We start from the raw sequence: 17492 nt of genomic DNA on the forward strand, positions 1-17492 counted from the left end.
TGTCCTGCTGCGAGAAGAGACCTTGAAAGAAATTTACCCTACGAGGCTGTGCGGGTGGAGGGATGGGGAGGGACAGATGCCCCGTGGCTGCGCTGATCCCTCATTTCCAACCCAAGACCCTAAAAATCAGCTTCGGTGCTGTGGCTGCGGTCACCGGGCATGGAAGGACATCATCACCCAGCCGCTTGCAAATAGCTGGGGAAGGAGCTGGCTATCCCGAGCGCTACCATCAGCGCGTTGGGTACGTGCAACAACCACTGCTGCCACCTCCTGCAGTTCACCTCCAGGCAGAAGATGCCCTGGAACGGTTTTGATCTGGCGTAGATGGGCCACGGGTGAAGTCGTGGTGGGACGCAGAGTCAATGGCGCAAAGTCCAGGGTCTTTCCTGCAAGACCAAGCTCTCGGAGATCAAGCACTAGCCAAGCTTCAAGGTATATACATATTTTATTTTAAAAAAAGTTTACAGTTCTTTAATTATACACAACTATTGGAGAGGTTATACTCTTAGAGAGGAGGCATTTATGTCAGGGTGGCTGATGTGCCCACTACATCAACAAAGCAAGAAAAAGAGGAAAAAAAAAATAATAAAGAGCCGACTCAAACAACGGGCAAGACACCCCTGATCTCTTCAAGTATCACACGACAGGTACCACACACAGGCAGTAAAATCATGGCCATTTCTCATGCTGCAAACACCCCTGCTAAAGTGCCAGCAGAACTTGGATGAGAAAAAAAAAAAGCAAAAAGAAAAAATTGTCAAACACCTCCCAGCCTTCCCGATGGTCTGCGAGGAGGGTCCCTGCTGATGGACAACACCCGCCAGGCGGGGATGGGAAGGGGAGCCCCGTCTCTCCGGCACGTGTTAAGGGATGGGTAGACACGTAAAGAAGAAAGAGGTGGCTTGGGGTTCAACCATGGACATGGTGGAGGCAGGAGGACAAGCCCGTGCCATACCGGGCTGATGGCAAAGCTCTGCTCCAGCCTGTCCCCGCGCTGGCACGCTTCTGCATCCGCCAAACCGACCTGTGGGTCAGGAAAAACTCGGCACAGAGGGTCACCGACCGGCCCCGAGTGTCACCATCGAGGGACACGGCAACTCAGTTTTTCACGTCACGCAAAAACCTCGACGGCAAAAGGAGAGGTTACAGGAATAGAAGCCAAAGGTTGTTTCCAAAACAGCGCCAAGGGGCTGTGGCAAATTTTGGTAGCGGGGAAATCAACCCGGGGTCCATCACGGGCTGGCTGAGAAAGTCCCATCACACTGACAGAGCACAAGGTGACAACAGCACTGTTTTTTTTGAAGAAGAAAAAAACGCCCTCAAGATGACCAAAATAAGAGCTATCTTGCTTCAATATGGCTCCACCTTTTCTTCCAGACTATGTAGGTGTAGTTTTATTTACAAACTGTTTGTGGGGGGGTAAGTTTCTTTTGGGAGAAGGAGGAAGATTTGGAAAAAAAAAAGAAGTGAAAAATGATAGAGGGGAAGAAGCAGAGGGGTGCAAGGTGGGCAGGAGCAGGCATTCCCGGCCCGCAGAGCGGATCCCAGCCCACCTCATCCCCTGGAAGCATCTTACATCCAGGACAGACATTTTTACAAGCAGCATTTTGGCAGCCGGGTTCTCCTCCGCCGCCGGGCACAGGGCAAGCCCCTGTGCCGGGGCGGTGAGTTTCACCACAGCTCAGGAGCGTTGGGAAGAGCCGGGGACACGCGTTTTCACGGCTCTAGACCCCTCGAGCCGTCAGCCCGCACAGCTTGGACAAGCCCGGCGAGTCCCGCTGCGTCCTCGTACCCGGGTCAGGAGCTGGCCCTGGCAAACTGCGGCTTTACCGGTAATTTTTTGGGGGAAGCCCTGTTTAGCGGAATATGCGTTTCACAAAACGAGGGGGGAACGTGTGAGCGGTTTGATGCACTAAATCCGAGTGAGGGGATGGAGTGACGGGGAGAAAAACCTGCAAAGGAAGGGGGATGAGGTAATTAGAACACTATTTTTATACAATATTGAAAAAATACAAATTTTTATTGTGATTTTTTTGTCGTTTTTGTGTTTTTTTTTTTTTACCTTTTAAACTGATATCACCACCCAGCACTTACTCTACTCCTAAGTAGCACCTACAGTAAAGGTTATAGCACAAGCAAACTGCTAGGTCAGCAGGTAAGCAAGTTAAACAGTGCCAGCAAAACGTGGCCCCTCCCTCCCCAAAGTAATGAGAAAAACAGCGTGCTAGATAAGAGTTAAGTACACCATTACATGTTAAATAGTTAATATTACCCTTCCGACAAGCCACAAATGCTAGATAGAGAACTTCAGCACAGTCACTAGCCACAGCCCTAACATTACTGCTTTAAAATAAAAAGGGAAAAAGGAGAGGGAAAAACCTTTGCTTCATGCCCGTAATTAACATAAAGGAAATTCTTTGTATATTTTTATTAAGGAAAATCATGCTAAAGCAAAATGGTACTTTACGAGGTTTGTTCTTTGTTTTCCAAAAGAAAAAAAAAAATTGATTGTGCTTTATGAATTAGAAATAGGATTGTAACCTTCCAACCCCAATGACTCAAAACTTGGTGGCATTTCTAAAGAAAAAAAGAAAACAAACAATTCTGGGAAAATGACAAATGTACCAGTCTGACATTCAAAACTCTGCTCGAGAGTTGCTCAGGGTGGGTTGATTTTTCCATGCACTGTCCTGTAGGTTGCACCACAAATTAAGACATCCTGTCCAAACCCCTCCAAACCCCAAAAGAATACAGCAGGTAACATTCAGCCTTAAAAATCCATCTTAGTTTGAATCTCCAATGCACAATTATCCAAATTCAAGTATACCGGCATCCCAGGTAGACATTTACTGTATTAGATTTCATAGCTTTAAAACAAACAAACAAAAATCTCGGCTTGCTGAAAGACACCAGGAGAAATCAAACATTTCAATTCAGAAGCATCCTGGAAAAAAAAACAACAAAACAACCCAAAACAAAACAGAGCAGATTCACTTGCTTCCTCAGTTGGTGCTTTTAGGCTTTTTTATTCATCTCAAATTTTTCTAGATCATATTCTTTGTTAACTTTTAAGAAATTTTAATCCTGTTGTACACACACAAGCAGATGGCTACCAAGCTGGTGCAGAAGGGGGAGGAAAAAAGGAAAATAAAATCAGTGCCGATGGATTCGTGGACTACAGCCAATGGGCCAATCTTCGTGGATCTGAAGCTCTCGGCAAGGCTAATCCATCTGGTCAGAGGACCCTCTTAGGAGATGGAGAGTGTTTGTGAGGTGTTTAACCATACTTCAAGCAAGAGAAAAAAAAAAGCAAACTTGAAGCCATTAAAGGGCAGCAGTTTCAAAACTATGACAAAGTAAGAGTTTGACTTCACATGTGCTCCAGCTAAATCAAAGCACTGTTCAGAGAGCATCGTTTGTGGTTTGTGTTTTTTTTTTTCCTCCCGAAAAGGGAACAGCTCGTAATCCAGACCAAGAAAGTGAGTAACATCCAGATGAAGGCTTTCAAAAGTCCCAAAAGCAAATAGACCAGTGGTTGTCAGTCCCTACAGTTCAGAAGGGCAGGCAGGAGTCCACATATAAAAACGGACTTAAAATCCAAGTCAAAATTTTTAAGCTTCAATGCTCTGAATAGCTCCATGCATTTGTATTGTTTGTTTTTCTTTCCTTTTTTTTTTTTTTTTTTAATGTGACTCCACATAAAATACGATCAGCAAGGTTGACCTGAAGGAGCACCTTTTATTCCACTGTCTGATCTACACAGTTAGTATATCATCCCCCAGATTTTATACTTTGAGAAAACGCTGTTCCATGTTAGCATCCAAGGTGGTGTCTTTGGAAACATCAATAAGAAAGCAAACATCATTTTGCTAACTCCCTACCTACCAGGGCAGCTGTTTTAGCTGACAGTTCAGTAGCACACAAGTTGACTTGGCCAAATGGAATTTGAATGCATGCATTCGGGCTGCATATTGCTACCAAAATGGAATGTGGGAATATGCTATGCACCTCGGGTTCGAGAAATGACCAAGAAAATCAAGATCTAAAGGGTGATATATATATATCAATGCTATTATTCATAAAAACCTTGTTTAGTAATAAAAAAAATTGCTTTGTTTAAATATGAATATTATAGTCTGCTTCTCATGGTTAGGAAATTAGAGTCTCTCTGAAAAGCAGGTTGCCTCTTCTACTACAACTCCATATCCTGAGCCTCATCTTCCGAGAAGTCAGACATGGAGCTCTCAGACGAGCTGTCCCCGGTGCCTTCTTCCTGTTCTTTTAGTGCTTCTTCTGTTGCATATTTCTGAATGTATTCTGTATGTGACAGAAAAGAAAAGACATATAAGCAGCATATATTCAACAGTCAGAGGATGAGTGAACTATGACTAAAGGCTGGTTGGATCACATCATGTTTGATAAGTCATATAGACTACCATATTTCTCAGACCAAAGGCAGCATTGTCCAACAACAGCTGATGGAGACCTTAGAGATGTGTAAGACCCTTGGAAACAAGTATGATCCCAAGGTTCCTATGTCAGCGTCACACATGCTCGTAGCTGGAAACAATCTAAGTCCTCCCCGGTACGGTGTGTCTCACTTAATAGGACAGGATTCAATTTACTGCCGAAATAGGAGCTACTGTGGTGACCTAGAGAACAAGCCTAAAAGACATCAAGATGTCACTATATAGCCTGACTTTAAGAAATGAAGATCTGAGAGTTTAAACTGATAGGGCAGAACAACCGTCACCAAAGCCAAGCTGAGAGCCAGACTGAACTTCCAGACTGAACTCTGCAGAAGCAGAGTGTAAAGAAGGATGGACAGAGAACACAGAGCAGAAGACCACTGCAGGAATAGGTGCACTGGTGGTTTTGCCTTGGTTTTTTTTTGTTTTGTTTGTTTGTTTTTTGTTGTTGGTTTTTTTTTTAATAAAAAGCAAAAGCTCCCTCCCCCAGCCCTAAAATAAACACAGGTCTGCCCCAGGCACTGTTTTCAAAACACAAGTCTTGCAACCTGCTTCACATCAGACAGCAGCCATAGGATTAGCTGAGAAGGACCTGCAGGCAGCCCTCCGTGGGGAGAAGGGCCACCGCACTGCAGGTCACTGATGGAAACCGTGTCTCACAGCAGGGTCCAAACCACACTGGCTCTAGGCGCCCAGATCAACACCCTGAACTTCAGCCAGGAGGAAGCAGGAAGCTGTACAGCAAGCAGGAAAACTGGTTTACTGGGATTCCTGCAGGCAGGTAAAGTAACCACTGCCAACCGTGGCTTGTGTGGCTTCCACAGTTACCTCCGTGCAGGGGGACAGAGCAAAAAGGCAACACAAAGTGGATCGGATCACTCAGACCAAGTCTGGCAATCCCTCTCCTTCCTTTGCAGCCGCAGAAGGCTCCCGCAGTGTCCGCTCCGAGATCCGAGGAGGGGCTGGGGTCCCCAGCAGGCAGGCCACCTTGAGCAGAGAAAGCCTACTCCTTACACACATGCAGGTGTGCAGAATGGAGCAAGGGTGAAAACTTGGCACAAAACTGGGCTGAAGAAGGGGTGCTCAGCCTCAGCTTCAAGTCTTCCTCTTATTTATCGCCTCTTTTCCACCTTACACTGAGAAAGCGGCTTCATAGTATGAAGAAGGGATGTAACTTCAGTATCCCGACAGCGCTTCCTCCACACTGCAGGTCACGCACTTCGGGGAGGAGAGTGGTGGCGTGGTCACACTGCCATTGGGGAATTCCAGTTGCAAACCTGTTATCTTTCCAGATACGAAGGTACTAAAATACAACAAAGCCTCCTCCAAACAGTAGTATTAAAAAAAATTAAGAAAGAGGGAATACCACCATCCCTTTGTGCTCAAAGATGAGCCCCTGCACAGAAATGTGAATGTCACATCCCAGTCCCAGCCCAGCAGCCGTCCCAGCTGTATGTTCTTTAGTTCCTCCCAGGGAACGAGTTCCACAAAGAGCACCTCTCCTCCAGGAACACAGATCACTGCTTTTTATTCCATACTCTATCTGCAGGTGGATACACTGACAAAGCTGTGGGAGGATACATCTAATGCCAGATAACCAAGTGCTACAACCCAGGTATTAAAGACTGTACTTTGCAGAGCCTGGCTGTTCTTAAAGCCTCTTTCCCTCTGCACTTCCATCCTTCAGCCTACTGGAAGGGACAATACTCTGCAAGAGATCTGCATCATCATCATCATCATGGTTTTTTTTCTGCGTTTCTGGACCTGATGTAAGGACACTGAGCCCAAACATTTTACTATACACCTGAACCCAGAGTAACGACAGAGCAACCTGAAGCCGACACTTCATGGAGGAGTTCCCAGGATGGAGCAGCTGGCAGCCTTGGCAGACCTGCTCCACCCTGGAAAAGTTGAGCACGCTGGCTGGAAGGTGCTTCTGAGCCCAGTGAGCTCCAGCTTCTCCATCTAATGACGCACGCAGCTTCAGTCTGACTGTTTAATATACATTATTAACCTGCTCACTCGGACTCCAGAAGCAGCTGTTCAAATCTGTTTTACAAGAACTTGTTAAGAACTGATAAAGTATTGAAGGCAGCTATGTAAACACCGGGAAGCAGGGAGCACTCAAGGTCTCGGATTGCCCTCAGGCTGCTGGAGCCCACGTGGTATCAAAAGAAAAGCACCCTTGTGCTCCATCCTCAGGTCCTGGCCACTGAGAACCCCCGTCTTGGAAAGCGCTTGCCTGTGTCACCATGGAGCCTAGGCCCTGCCTGATCACATCTGCTGCCTGCACCGGAGAACAGGAGTTGCAGAGTCTGGGACAGGGGCCATCTGCCAAAAGAGAAGGACACTGCAAGTGAGAAGAATTGGTGTGACAGACCCAATGGCTTAAAGATGAGAGGGACTAACTGAAGGAGGGACCCAAAAAAGCAGCGTGTCTTCGCAGAATTTACACAGGAAGGTGGGCTGGCAGTAGACGACAAGCAGAGCTAAGGAGATGGGATGCTGACATGGCATATCCTTGTAGCAGCTACTCCCTTCCCATAGCTTTCCAAGAATTAATCTCCCTCTGGAAAAGGGTGTTTGCCCAGATAAATTGTTATTCCTTACACAATCCAGCAAAGGGAACCCAAGTTCCTTTGCTGTAAGACTTTGGATGTCCTTGGATGACAAAGGCAACCCCTCACTGGGCACCTGAGAAATACATTCCCTCTATGCTTACCCCAAACCCAGCTAAACAACTGCTGTAGCTGCCTCGGGAGTCCCCAAACACAGTAGTCACGAGCCAGCAACCATGGCAGGACAGGAGGCCAGCAGCACTTCTTCACTGACTACTACTTCAAGTGCTCTCTGGGCCACTGGAGATTTGGACACGGAAGCCACTGTTTCTTACTGTTGGAAAAGGCCTGTTTGAGCCTAAGCTAAAACACAACTTGAAGCACTTCAAATTTAAAATACCATCTTCTACCCAGGAAAGCTACCAAGCCCCTGGGCTGGGTTTTTCTGAAGGTTTAATCTGGGAAATGCCAAACTTCCAGGGAGCTTCTGTGCTGAATATTGTATTGAACTTGGATCTTCAGTCTACTAAGGGAAGAAAACGGCACCATCTAAATACTACTGACAAACCGTCCTCCGCGGAAGCCTGTTCACATGACGAAGGGAAACCCTTGATGCTCCCATTCCTACCAGGGAAACACCGCTTTGATTCATCTGTTTTTAAACCCTGGAGCAACAAGAACAAACTGTGGTTGCTCCCCGTGGCTGGTATGTGCCTGTGAGCCATACTGGTGTTTCAAAGGACTCTACTGGAACTTCAGAGCTGAGATGTGGGATGGGAGAACTGCTCCCAGAGATGTCCTCTGCTCCCAGCAAACACTCAGCCTGCCCCTCAGTATCCTTCAGCTGCTGTTACTCAGCACTGCCACCCTCCCAAAAGAAGTTTTCACATTAGAGCTACCAAAGAGAAGGAAAAAGCAGCACACCCAGGAGTCAAGCACCAATTCCCAACAGCTCAACACAAACGTTTAGCCATTTTTGCGTATATGAAGCCCACACTCTAGTGCTCTTGCAGTGATCAGGCAAGCCACCTCATCAAGGACTGTTGGGGAGATTTTAAAGGTGCACTTACTTGGCTCTGTGTCCATGAACTACTTAATCTACCTGAAGGCTCTAATGCTAAGAATCACAGTCTCCAGCTGTATGTATATTGGTAATATTAATGGACATTTATAAGTTTCACAATAATCCTTACCTGTTTGGGTCTGATACCAAGAATGACAGGAACTACAAATCTTGGGCCACATCTCTAAGCCTATGCCCATTGCTTCACTACCACCATGTCAAACAACTGTTCTATGCGCTCATAACTAAAAAATGAAGAAAAGCAGCAATAAATTATGTATTTGCACTACTGAGTTTCCCAGAGCAGAGAAGCTGCTACAATCTAGTGCATCAATTTTAACATGTCCAAGGCTATTTTTAAAAATGCTACAATATGAGGAATGACAGTGTTTAGCTCTATCTTATACTTGTCACGCAAGCCTGGGAAGAGACAGCAGAGGCAGGACTCTCGGGTATATGGAACATGAGACATGTTGCAAGCACTTAAAACTCCTTCCAGATCATCTTCACAGCCTGTACCTGGCTGGCAGGATGGAAACGAGGGAGCAGGCTATCCCATTTAGCCTCCCTGAGGGACGTCCTCAGATCTTCCTTGAAGCACCTGCTGTTGGCTAGCATCAGTTTATTCACTTTTTTCCAAGGGTTTATCTTTTTCTATTCCTGTTTCATTAAAGCATAGAGGACACCCAAAGTATCCCTTGTGTTGGCCCTGGAGATTTTATCTGACAAACCATTTTGCCTGGAAGCTTGTTCACATGAAGAAAACAGGTGACAGACTTCAGGATACTGAGCAGGCCAGATCTGCAGGGTAGTTCTTGCGATCCTGTCATGCAGCTGTCAGAGGAGTCAAGCAAAGTGGGCTGAATAACTCAGTATTTAAATCACAGCTTTGCTTGGCCTCATTTGTAGTTCCACCCTCAAACAAAAATTGCAGCTGATGAAGAGTCATTTTGCATCTGAACAAAGTGACTCGAGGTTTAACCACTCCGGAGTGACGTGGCAGAGCTGATGGAAGGACTCCACCACCAAATCCCACGTCTTTCTGGGATACCTGCGCTCTCCAAACACCAGTAAACTTTCATAATGCTCCGTTAGGAAAGCTGCTACACCACCTCACACCAGGAAGGTGATTAGATCGTGCTGCTCATGGAGGCTCTCCTTGCTGAACAGGCCCTGCAAACCTTTCTGGCAGGGCTCCCACGGACAAACAAGTCTTATGGTTATTCAGTAACAAAAAAAAAAAATAAAATCAGGCAGTCATGGCCTCTTAAAAACTTAGTTGAAGACCAAATCTGGGCCAAAGGCTGTAAATTTCCCACCGTTAGATTAAAGGCTGATTGTGTTCACTGGATCAGGGAAGAAATAAAGTTCATGGCTTTGCCATAGGCCTGTCACGTCAGGAAATGCTGCCCTGCTCCTGTTTGCAGGCAGCTGATTCTAGGGAAGGCAGAGCACACATTTAAAGCGCAATTCTTATTTTTTATATTTCTTACGTTTGCAAGACTAATTCAATTTGTGTTTCACTTATCAGCTTGCTAGGACAGTCCTTCTATCACCAGGTTTATCCAAAGTATTTGAGAGTCCTTACTGGGAGCCTTCCCTAATCCCAAGGAAGTTGTCCTGGTTTCAGCTGGGATAGACTTAATTGTCTTCCTAGTAGCTGGTACAGTGCTATGTTTTGAGTTCAGTATGCGAAGAATGTTGATAACACTGATGTTTTCAGTTGTTGCTAAGTAGTGTTTAGTCTAAAGTCAAGGATTTTTCAGCTTCTCAAGGCCAGCCAGCGAGAAAGCTGGAGGGGCACAAGAAGTTGGCACAGGACACAGCCAGGACAGCTGACTCAAACTGGCCAACGGGATATTCCATATCATGTGACATCACATCTCGTATATAAACTGGGGGGAATAGGGGCAGGGGGAATCACCGCTCAGGGATTAACTGGGCGTCAATCGGCGGGTGATGAGCAATTGCACTCTGCATCATTTGTATATTCCAATTCTTTTATTATTACCGCTGTCATTTTATTAGTGTTATCATTGTTAGTTTCTTCTTTTCTGTTCTATTAAACTGTTCTTATCTCAACCCACGAGTTTTACTTCTTTTCCCGATTTTCTCCCGCATCCCACTGGGTGGGGGGGAAGTGAGTGAGCGGCTGTGTGGTGCTTAGTGGCTGGCTGGGGTTAAACCACGACAGAAGTACTGACTCTATTTCTCAGCCTTGTCTAACATTTCCTTCCAATCCTTCCAGGAGCAGACACACCAGCACCCTCACCGGCTCTGCCAGCGCTCACATACCCTCACCAGTCACTGTTAATGTTTAGCCTGGGCTCCCCCAGCTGAGTTACACGCTTGTGACCACATCCTGCTCACACTGATCACAGGATAAATCATTCCCTTCCTCTTTGAAGGCACCTTTGACACATCACAGCTCATAACCCTGTCTGGTCCTCTAGATTAAACTCCTCCAATTCTTTCCATCTCTCCTCTTAAGATGCATCTTCAAGACCATCTGCCCTTGTTACACCCTTTGAGACACTACTAACTGGTCTGCAGCTTTCTTAAATTGCAGTCTCTGAACCAGGCACAGCACTAATAAGCCTTGGCTTAACTAGGAAGTAGCATGGAACGAGTACTTGGCATTTACAAAAATTCCTGCTCTGTCACAGTACAAAAGTACTTTCTGCAACAGCATCACTGACTCCTTGATGGCTGCTCTCCGATCACTTTCTACAGAACTGCTAAGAAACCACTTTCTATCCAGTAATTGTGCAACTGGATGCTCCCATTTCAGTTTAGCACTTTTCCTTGTCCCTTCTTCGGTCACATACCTTTTCTTCCGAATCGTTTCTCCGATCTCTCAATATCATGTTGAATCCTAACCCAGTTTGCTTACAGCCTTCCCTGCTTAGGATCTGCTAATGATTTAAAAGCCCTGCTCCACATACTGCATACACCAGCTTTAGTCGTCAAGCAGCAACAGTTCATCCACCCCTTACTTCAGACTATCCCCATTTAAAACGGACAGGGATCCTGTAATGGGAAGGAATGGGCACTGACACACAAACGTGCAGCAAAGACCTCATTCCCCCAGGGTGGAATCACAGTAACGCCACTCATTCTGCAATATGTTATTTACACCCTTACCTTTAATTTTCTGTTTGTACTCTTCTGGTCGGTGGAGGTACATGGCTGCAGCGTCACCATTTAAAGGATCTATAGGGTTAGGATAGGCCAGCAGCTGGGGCAGGAACGATTCAAATATATTGGTGAGATCTGGAAGTGAAAGACACAATTGTTCATGTTCACAGACCCAGAGTCAGTCCGATTAACCATCCTGCAAGCAACGGCACTGAAACAGCAGCACAAAGCTTCAAGGGCAAATGCACCAACAATCTGGGCACTAGTTAAAATAAAGGAAGCTGCATCGGGGAAAGCACATACACGGCTGATCAGAGAGTTGCTGCTGCTGGAGCTATGCTGCAGCTCCTCAGCTAACTGCACAAACTACTTGACATCCGAAAAACGTAGATACAGGTATCTGTGGGTTAAACAAAGCAGTGGAAGGACACAATTGCCTTGTTTCCCATTGAGGCTCAGCCCTGGCTTAAAAAAAAAAGGAAAAAAGAAAAACAAAGAGCACTGCGCTTCACCCCTCACTGAATTGTTCTCCTATTTCTGCCTCCTTCTACTGCCATCTTTAAATGTCTTATGCTCCATGACTAAATTGACATACCTCAAGCACAAAGCATCTTCCAAAGTGCTTTAGATGACTGTGTTAATAGAAAGAGCAACCAACAAGTCCCTCCTCCAACTCAAAACAATTTGCAGAATGTGAAGCACTCACATTAACACCTTGGTGCCAGTTGGCATCTGTCACTAAATAATCCACAACAGGAAACATACTTCTGGTGCCTATGAGTAACTGTGGACACACGAAACCCTCTTCCCACATCCCTAAGATGACACACTTCAGCAGTGGGGGTGTTCAGAAACAAGCCCTGCGTCATCATTTCTCCTCGGGGGCTTCACAAGGACCATGCACACCCACGCAGAGAAGAGATTAAACCCCCAGTGCAGGGCTGTGTGCCAGGTTTCGCTTTAGCCACTGGAGAGCTGCTGATACAGGCAGACCAGCATTCGCTGTGTGGGGTCTTCTGTTGGGTTTTGTTTGTGAATATTCGACACATCTTTCATCAGGATCCCACTTTCCCCCCTGATTAAAGGGAGCGTCTCTTTCCTGGTGGCAGAGAAATCCTGCCTGTGGATGAGCATCACCCATCCCCTCTAGCATGGATCAAAGTGGAGCTGTCAGAAGGGAAGCCCAACGCTCCCGAGGATCCACCAGATGAGCGGTTTAGCCATCTCAACCTGCCTCTTACAGGAACAAGGCTGTGTGACTGTTCCTGAGACCAGCCATCACTGAGCCTCATGGAGCTACTAAATTCAACCAGACCTGACAGTGGGCAGGGATCTCAGAGCCCTTAACTTTCTGAAAGATTAACGAAAAATGCGTGGGCAGGTAGGGGGGGAGGAGATCTCTGAGTCCTAAACAGGAAGAAAGGCCATGGCTTCATATACTCAGGAGCATAGGGTTCATTATAGCTGATACTGCATCACCCAATTGCAAAAAGTAATGACATTGATTGCTATGGATAGCGATCGGCTGGTCTCTGCTATACAGGGACACCACTAGGAAATTAGGTGGTTTTACCCTGAAATCTCTTTCTGCTATATAGAAGCTGTCGCCCCTTCCAATATTGGCCGAGGACAGTGATGAAGCACTTCAGAGCGCACACAGTGCCTTGACCAAGTTTGCCATGGCTGGCACACTGAGCAGCCAGGTGCCACCAGCTGCTTCTAGGATGAAGCACAACAGCAACTGGAAGAAGGATCCTAATCTAAAAAGGTACCACAAACAACAGTGAGAATGCTCTGTAAGAATACTTTCTGCCATGGTAGTGGTTGTTCTTGGTAAACCAATTAACCCTCCTAGGGAGTGGGTTCAGACACCATCAGCAATAAGTTGGGTCAAGTCTCTGCAAGGAGCAGGTTTAGATCAAGTATTTCTCTGTGGCCGTTAGACAACTAAACTGTCATGTAGGTTGAGCAAGCAGAGCCCTGGGAGGCCATCATGGCTCACAGGACACACTGCAAGGATTCTTCTTTTTTAAGAGACCTCAGTAATTTCCCCCTTCTTTCAAATCCTCCAAAGTGGCACTGGCTTAGCAGGAACTAGTTGAACATGTGCAGGAAGCCTAACCACAGCACTAAAGACTCGATACGTCATTAGGGATGGAGAGGGAATTTAACCACAAGGTCTTCATGAATGTATTGGTAGCTATTCTGGGCCTCTTCCACCTTAGTTACTCCTTGAATTATCTGACCCATTTCCTCTGCCAGCGCAGGAGCACTCTGGTTTAAAGGGGTGACACTCCCAACAACACAGCTGTGCTGAGAGGCACCAGGGAATGTTATTTCCCCCTTTTCATTTCATGTTCAGAAATGGGCCACCTCCTTATTTCACATAAGGAGGCAAAGCCCTGGAGTGAAGAGGTGACGTAGGCACTTTAGTGTTGATGACTTCCGAGGGAAGGGGCAGAGCGAATGCAGTCACCCCAGTGTCCGGCTTGCAGCTTCAAGGCATCCTGCAGCAAGGCAAGGGAAGTTTGCAATAAGATGACTGTCAAGCGATGCACTTTCTAATGCCAAGTTTCACCAGTTACTGTGGAAGGTGCTCTATACAGAATACACACCTGCTACCTTCAAGTTGCCTAACACCTATCACTGATATCACAAGGAAAAATGCAAAAGATTTTTGCAAGCTTGCTGATATTAATACATCACAAGCGTAGTAAATCCCAAGCTGTTTTTTCTACCTTTAAAAGCAGCAATGATGACAAAAAATACAGCAGCGCTCATTAGGAAACCCCTCACAGAAAGCCTTCCTATGAAATTGCTTGGAAATAGTGCAGAAACCCCACTGTGGCTGTCTGGGAGAGTGTGCTGCAGAACAGGGAGGCTATCCATGCATGGCTTCCAAAGCAGAACCCATAGTGCCAGAGCACAAAACCACCACCACAGTTACACTGGAGCGATTTTCTTTTGTCCAGCCATCCCCACAATCTGCAGGTGGCATTTAAGACTGTGGAACAGCAGCACACGCTGCACTGAGCTGGATTCTGCTGCTGGCTGAACCATGCAGGTTCATCCCCAGCAGAGGGCTTGGTTTGCTAACACCGCTTTAATTCCTCCGTCTCGCATCAGATCCTTGCAGGACACAAGAGCATCTTCTTCCTCCATTAGCAACACCACCTGGGTCACGGCTAAGCTGATCTCTCACAACAAAACCATGTGAAGTGTACACCATGCATCTAGTACATGAGGACTTCAGACGTTCTGACAAGGAGTAAAGTTCAACAAGTTGCTATAGCAATTTCCCACCCAGGATTCACCAAGTCTAGTATTTCCTTACAAATTGTGCTTGTGAGGAAGGTAAAGTAGCTTGTCTCTCTAGCAACTGCTTCAAAGCTTCAACTTATATAGGTAAAGCCAGTTTTTCATGGAAGAATGTGAAGGATTTGACGTGCACGTTCCCCTGAATACCCTTCCACAAAGCATAATTGGAACATCTGAAGAAGTTCACATTTTTAAAATGCAGCCAACCTAGACTAGATATTCAGCTGTATTCCTTTTAACAATTTCAGCTTTCCCTAAATGCTATTTTAACGGGTCTTCAGCTACCAGATGATCTTTTTATGCCTCTAAAAAGGACAGTTATAGCCAAAACCAACCTAATGGGAAACTCAAAACATTCTGCAGCAAGCAGTGCAGTCATTAGATGCAATACCACCTCCTAGCCTGCAACAAAATGATGCTGCCATGATAAACAGGAATGGTTTCTGGTGCCAGCTTCTATAGAATTGGGATCATAGCCTTGTGCACAAAGAATACCAGCTCAAATGCATGTACAAAACATGGATGGGGTAACTGGAACTAGATTTCACTTTAGATACAGTCACTCTTCTCTTTCAATGCTGAATCGTGGTGGGTTGCTGTTGTGCAGTTGCCAGACAATGCCAAGCAATGGATTGAGAGATCCTTTGTAAGGGCTTGAGAGATCCTTTGTAAGGTTTATGGAATATTTTTGCCTCTCTGGGATAAAAACAGGTTACAAAAGCATTTTCACATGAAAATGTTATTTCTCACGTGATCTTGGCTCAGTGAGGAGTCTAAAACTTCAGTTAAAAAAACCCAAAACAATACAAAACCTAAAAGTTGGCCTAAGATCATCTGTCTCCAGCAAGCTGTGTTATGTTAACACACCAAATACAGATGTTCATGTGATCAGCTTGCGGGGAAATGCCAAACTCACCGTAGAGAGCTGTCCAAGTTTGATTGATTACATCTAGACATACAGTTCCTGACCTGAAACATATGGAAAGGATGGAATTAAACAAAGTCACACTCAAAAATACTCTGGGGATTTAATACAATCTACCCCCTCCTTTTCCCTGTCCTGCCTCTGCCCCACTGTTTCAGATAAGCTATGATTTACTCCTACCTTGTGGTTAATAGAGGGGCAGCCTTTAACTACATGAATCTTCATACTCTGCACAAAAGAAAGTAAATTGGAGCCTTTACTGAATTAGTTGGTCCATATGGGCCTCTGCTGGAGAGACTGAAGCATAGGTGGCTCCCCTTAACAAACCTTCACTGAAAAAAATGTGTCAAAACATCTTATGTTTTGAAGAATTTTAGGATAGACATGAACTTCAGCTAAAGAGGGAGCTATGGCTTAGCCGACGCTGTTCTTGTTGCTAGAAAGCCGGCACAATGCCAATGAGGAGGGGGACTGGCAACTTTGAATTTTCTGTAAAGGAAGCATGTTGCAATACCAAGACCACATCTGCAACAGCGTCTGCAGCATGCAGCTCTAGTCTTGCCCACAGCCTGACCCACTCCTGAAAGTTAACTTGCAACAAATCAAATCCCCCACTCTGGACTCATAGATTGATGAAAGCATTATTCAACTCATCAGGGTATTACGTGAAGCCAAAATACAGTTACAATTAGACAAACTCCTTAGAAAAACCACACACTAGGGATTTACTTACGCTTCGTCAATGTTGGGATGGAAAATTTTATTCATGAATCCTGCAAAGAGACACACTGGTAAATAGCAGAAAACAGCCAAAGAGGTTGGTTTTTTTTGTTTTGGTTTTTTGGTTTTTTTTGGTGGTTTTTTTTTTTTTTTTTTTTACAAGAGAAGTCTGGAATTTACTGAACAAGGACTCATCTGACTAGTTTCAAAGAAAACCCAGCCTTAGCTATATATAGCTATGTAACCTTTAAAATACCAGGCAACATTCTGACCCTAGGGTCCTTCTCCATTCCCTCAAAATTCAGCAAAACCCTCTGCCTACAGTGCAACCGGACCGCAAAGGTTTTGTGGTTCAGTATTATCTTGAAAAGAACTGCCCATCAGCACAACTGAGCACCCACATCAGATGAAGTGTTTTTAAAAGCTGCAAGGATCTTCTGAGTAAACACAAAACTTAACCTCAACATTTGCTTTAAGATTAATTTTTTTTTAATGTCTCCCAACAAAGATTTTCTATGAACTTGAAGTTGCAACATTAGTCTACATTTGTAAGCCGTTCAGGGGCAGAGACTGGTGCAGAGAGCTAATACTTCAAGTTTTGCAGCAATACAGCAATCAATTCATCAGCTGGTACCTCTGGTCTCCTAGAAAAGAAAACAGCTCAAATGCAAGGTCTGGAATGAGAAAGCTCATCTTAGCTTTGTCCACATTTCAGACTTGTAGATTTGATAGTGCTTTCTTTCTTTGTTCCGACTTGCAAATTAAAAAGTTAAAAAAAAAATCCTGTGGTTTCAGGACTTACAACATCATGGTAGAAGATGCCTCACGCTTTAAAGACTGCATCTGATAGCAGCAGCTAGAGGTAAGCTGTGTTCTCCAGCTGCCTACTTTAACCTCAATTCAAGACAGATGGCACCTCAAAACCACTCCCTTCTTCTCCCACAAATAGTTTATAAAACAAAGATATTAAAGGAATTGTAACACATCATACTTGGCACCATAGCCTGTGTAGAAGTAAAGCACATCCACCCCAAAAGGAAAGTTAAGTGTTTCAGACTACGGCTGGAAGTGGATGCAGAATCCAGCTTTCAAACTCTTCCCTTTCCTTTCAATAGGAGGAACCAAATACCTGGGTGCAGGACATATCCCCAGCACAGAATGGACACAGTACAGGGATACAGAACTGGGTTTTCAAATTATTTCACTACCAAATGGATTGACTGCTATAAGCTTCTGCTGGCTTGGCCGAATCATTTGGGCTCTGCCCAGAAGGGCTACTGCAATCCTTGGTTCTGTACCAG

General features: G+C 45.3%; 1 protein-coding gene across 4 annotated transcripts in view; it reads right to left on the minus strand.

The window, feature by feature from the left end:
* Positions 1–426: 426 nt before the first annotated feature.
* The window catches only part of UBE2H (ubiquitin conjugating enzyme E2 H), a 55660-nt gene continuing 38594 nt past the window's right edge, over positions 427–17492 (minus strand). For 2 of the 4 annotated variants that reach the window (XM_030014694.1, XM_041123630.1), the window contains 4 exons: positions 16205–16244; positions 15463–15515; positions 11235–11363; positions 427–4317 (listed from right to left, as the gene is read on the minus strand). In XM_030014694.1, coding sequence (XP_029870554.1) covers positions 4193–4317; positions 11235–11363; positions 15463–15515; positions 16205–16244 — 347 coding nt within the window. In that variant the 3' untranslated portion in view covers positions 427–4192. Of the gene's footprint in view, positions 4318–11234; positions 11364–13571; positions 13736–15462; positions 15516–16204; positions 16245–17492 lie in introns of those variants that run through there. The other 2 variants (XM_041123629.1, XM_030014695.1) reach the window with 2 other exon arrangements.

Source organism: Aquila chrysaetos, chromosome 5, assembly GCF_900496995.4.
Source record: "Aquila chrysaetos chrysaetos chromosome 5, bAquChr1.4, whole genome shotgun sequence".
Lineage (NCBI taxonomy): Eukaryota > Metazoa > Chordata > Aves > Accipitriformes > Accipitridae > Aquila > Aquila chrysaetos.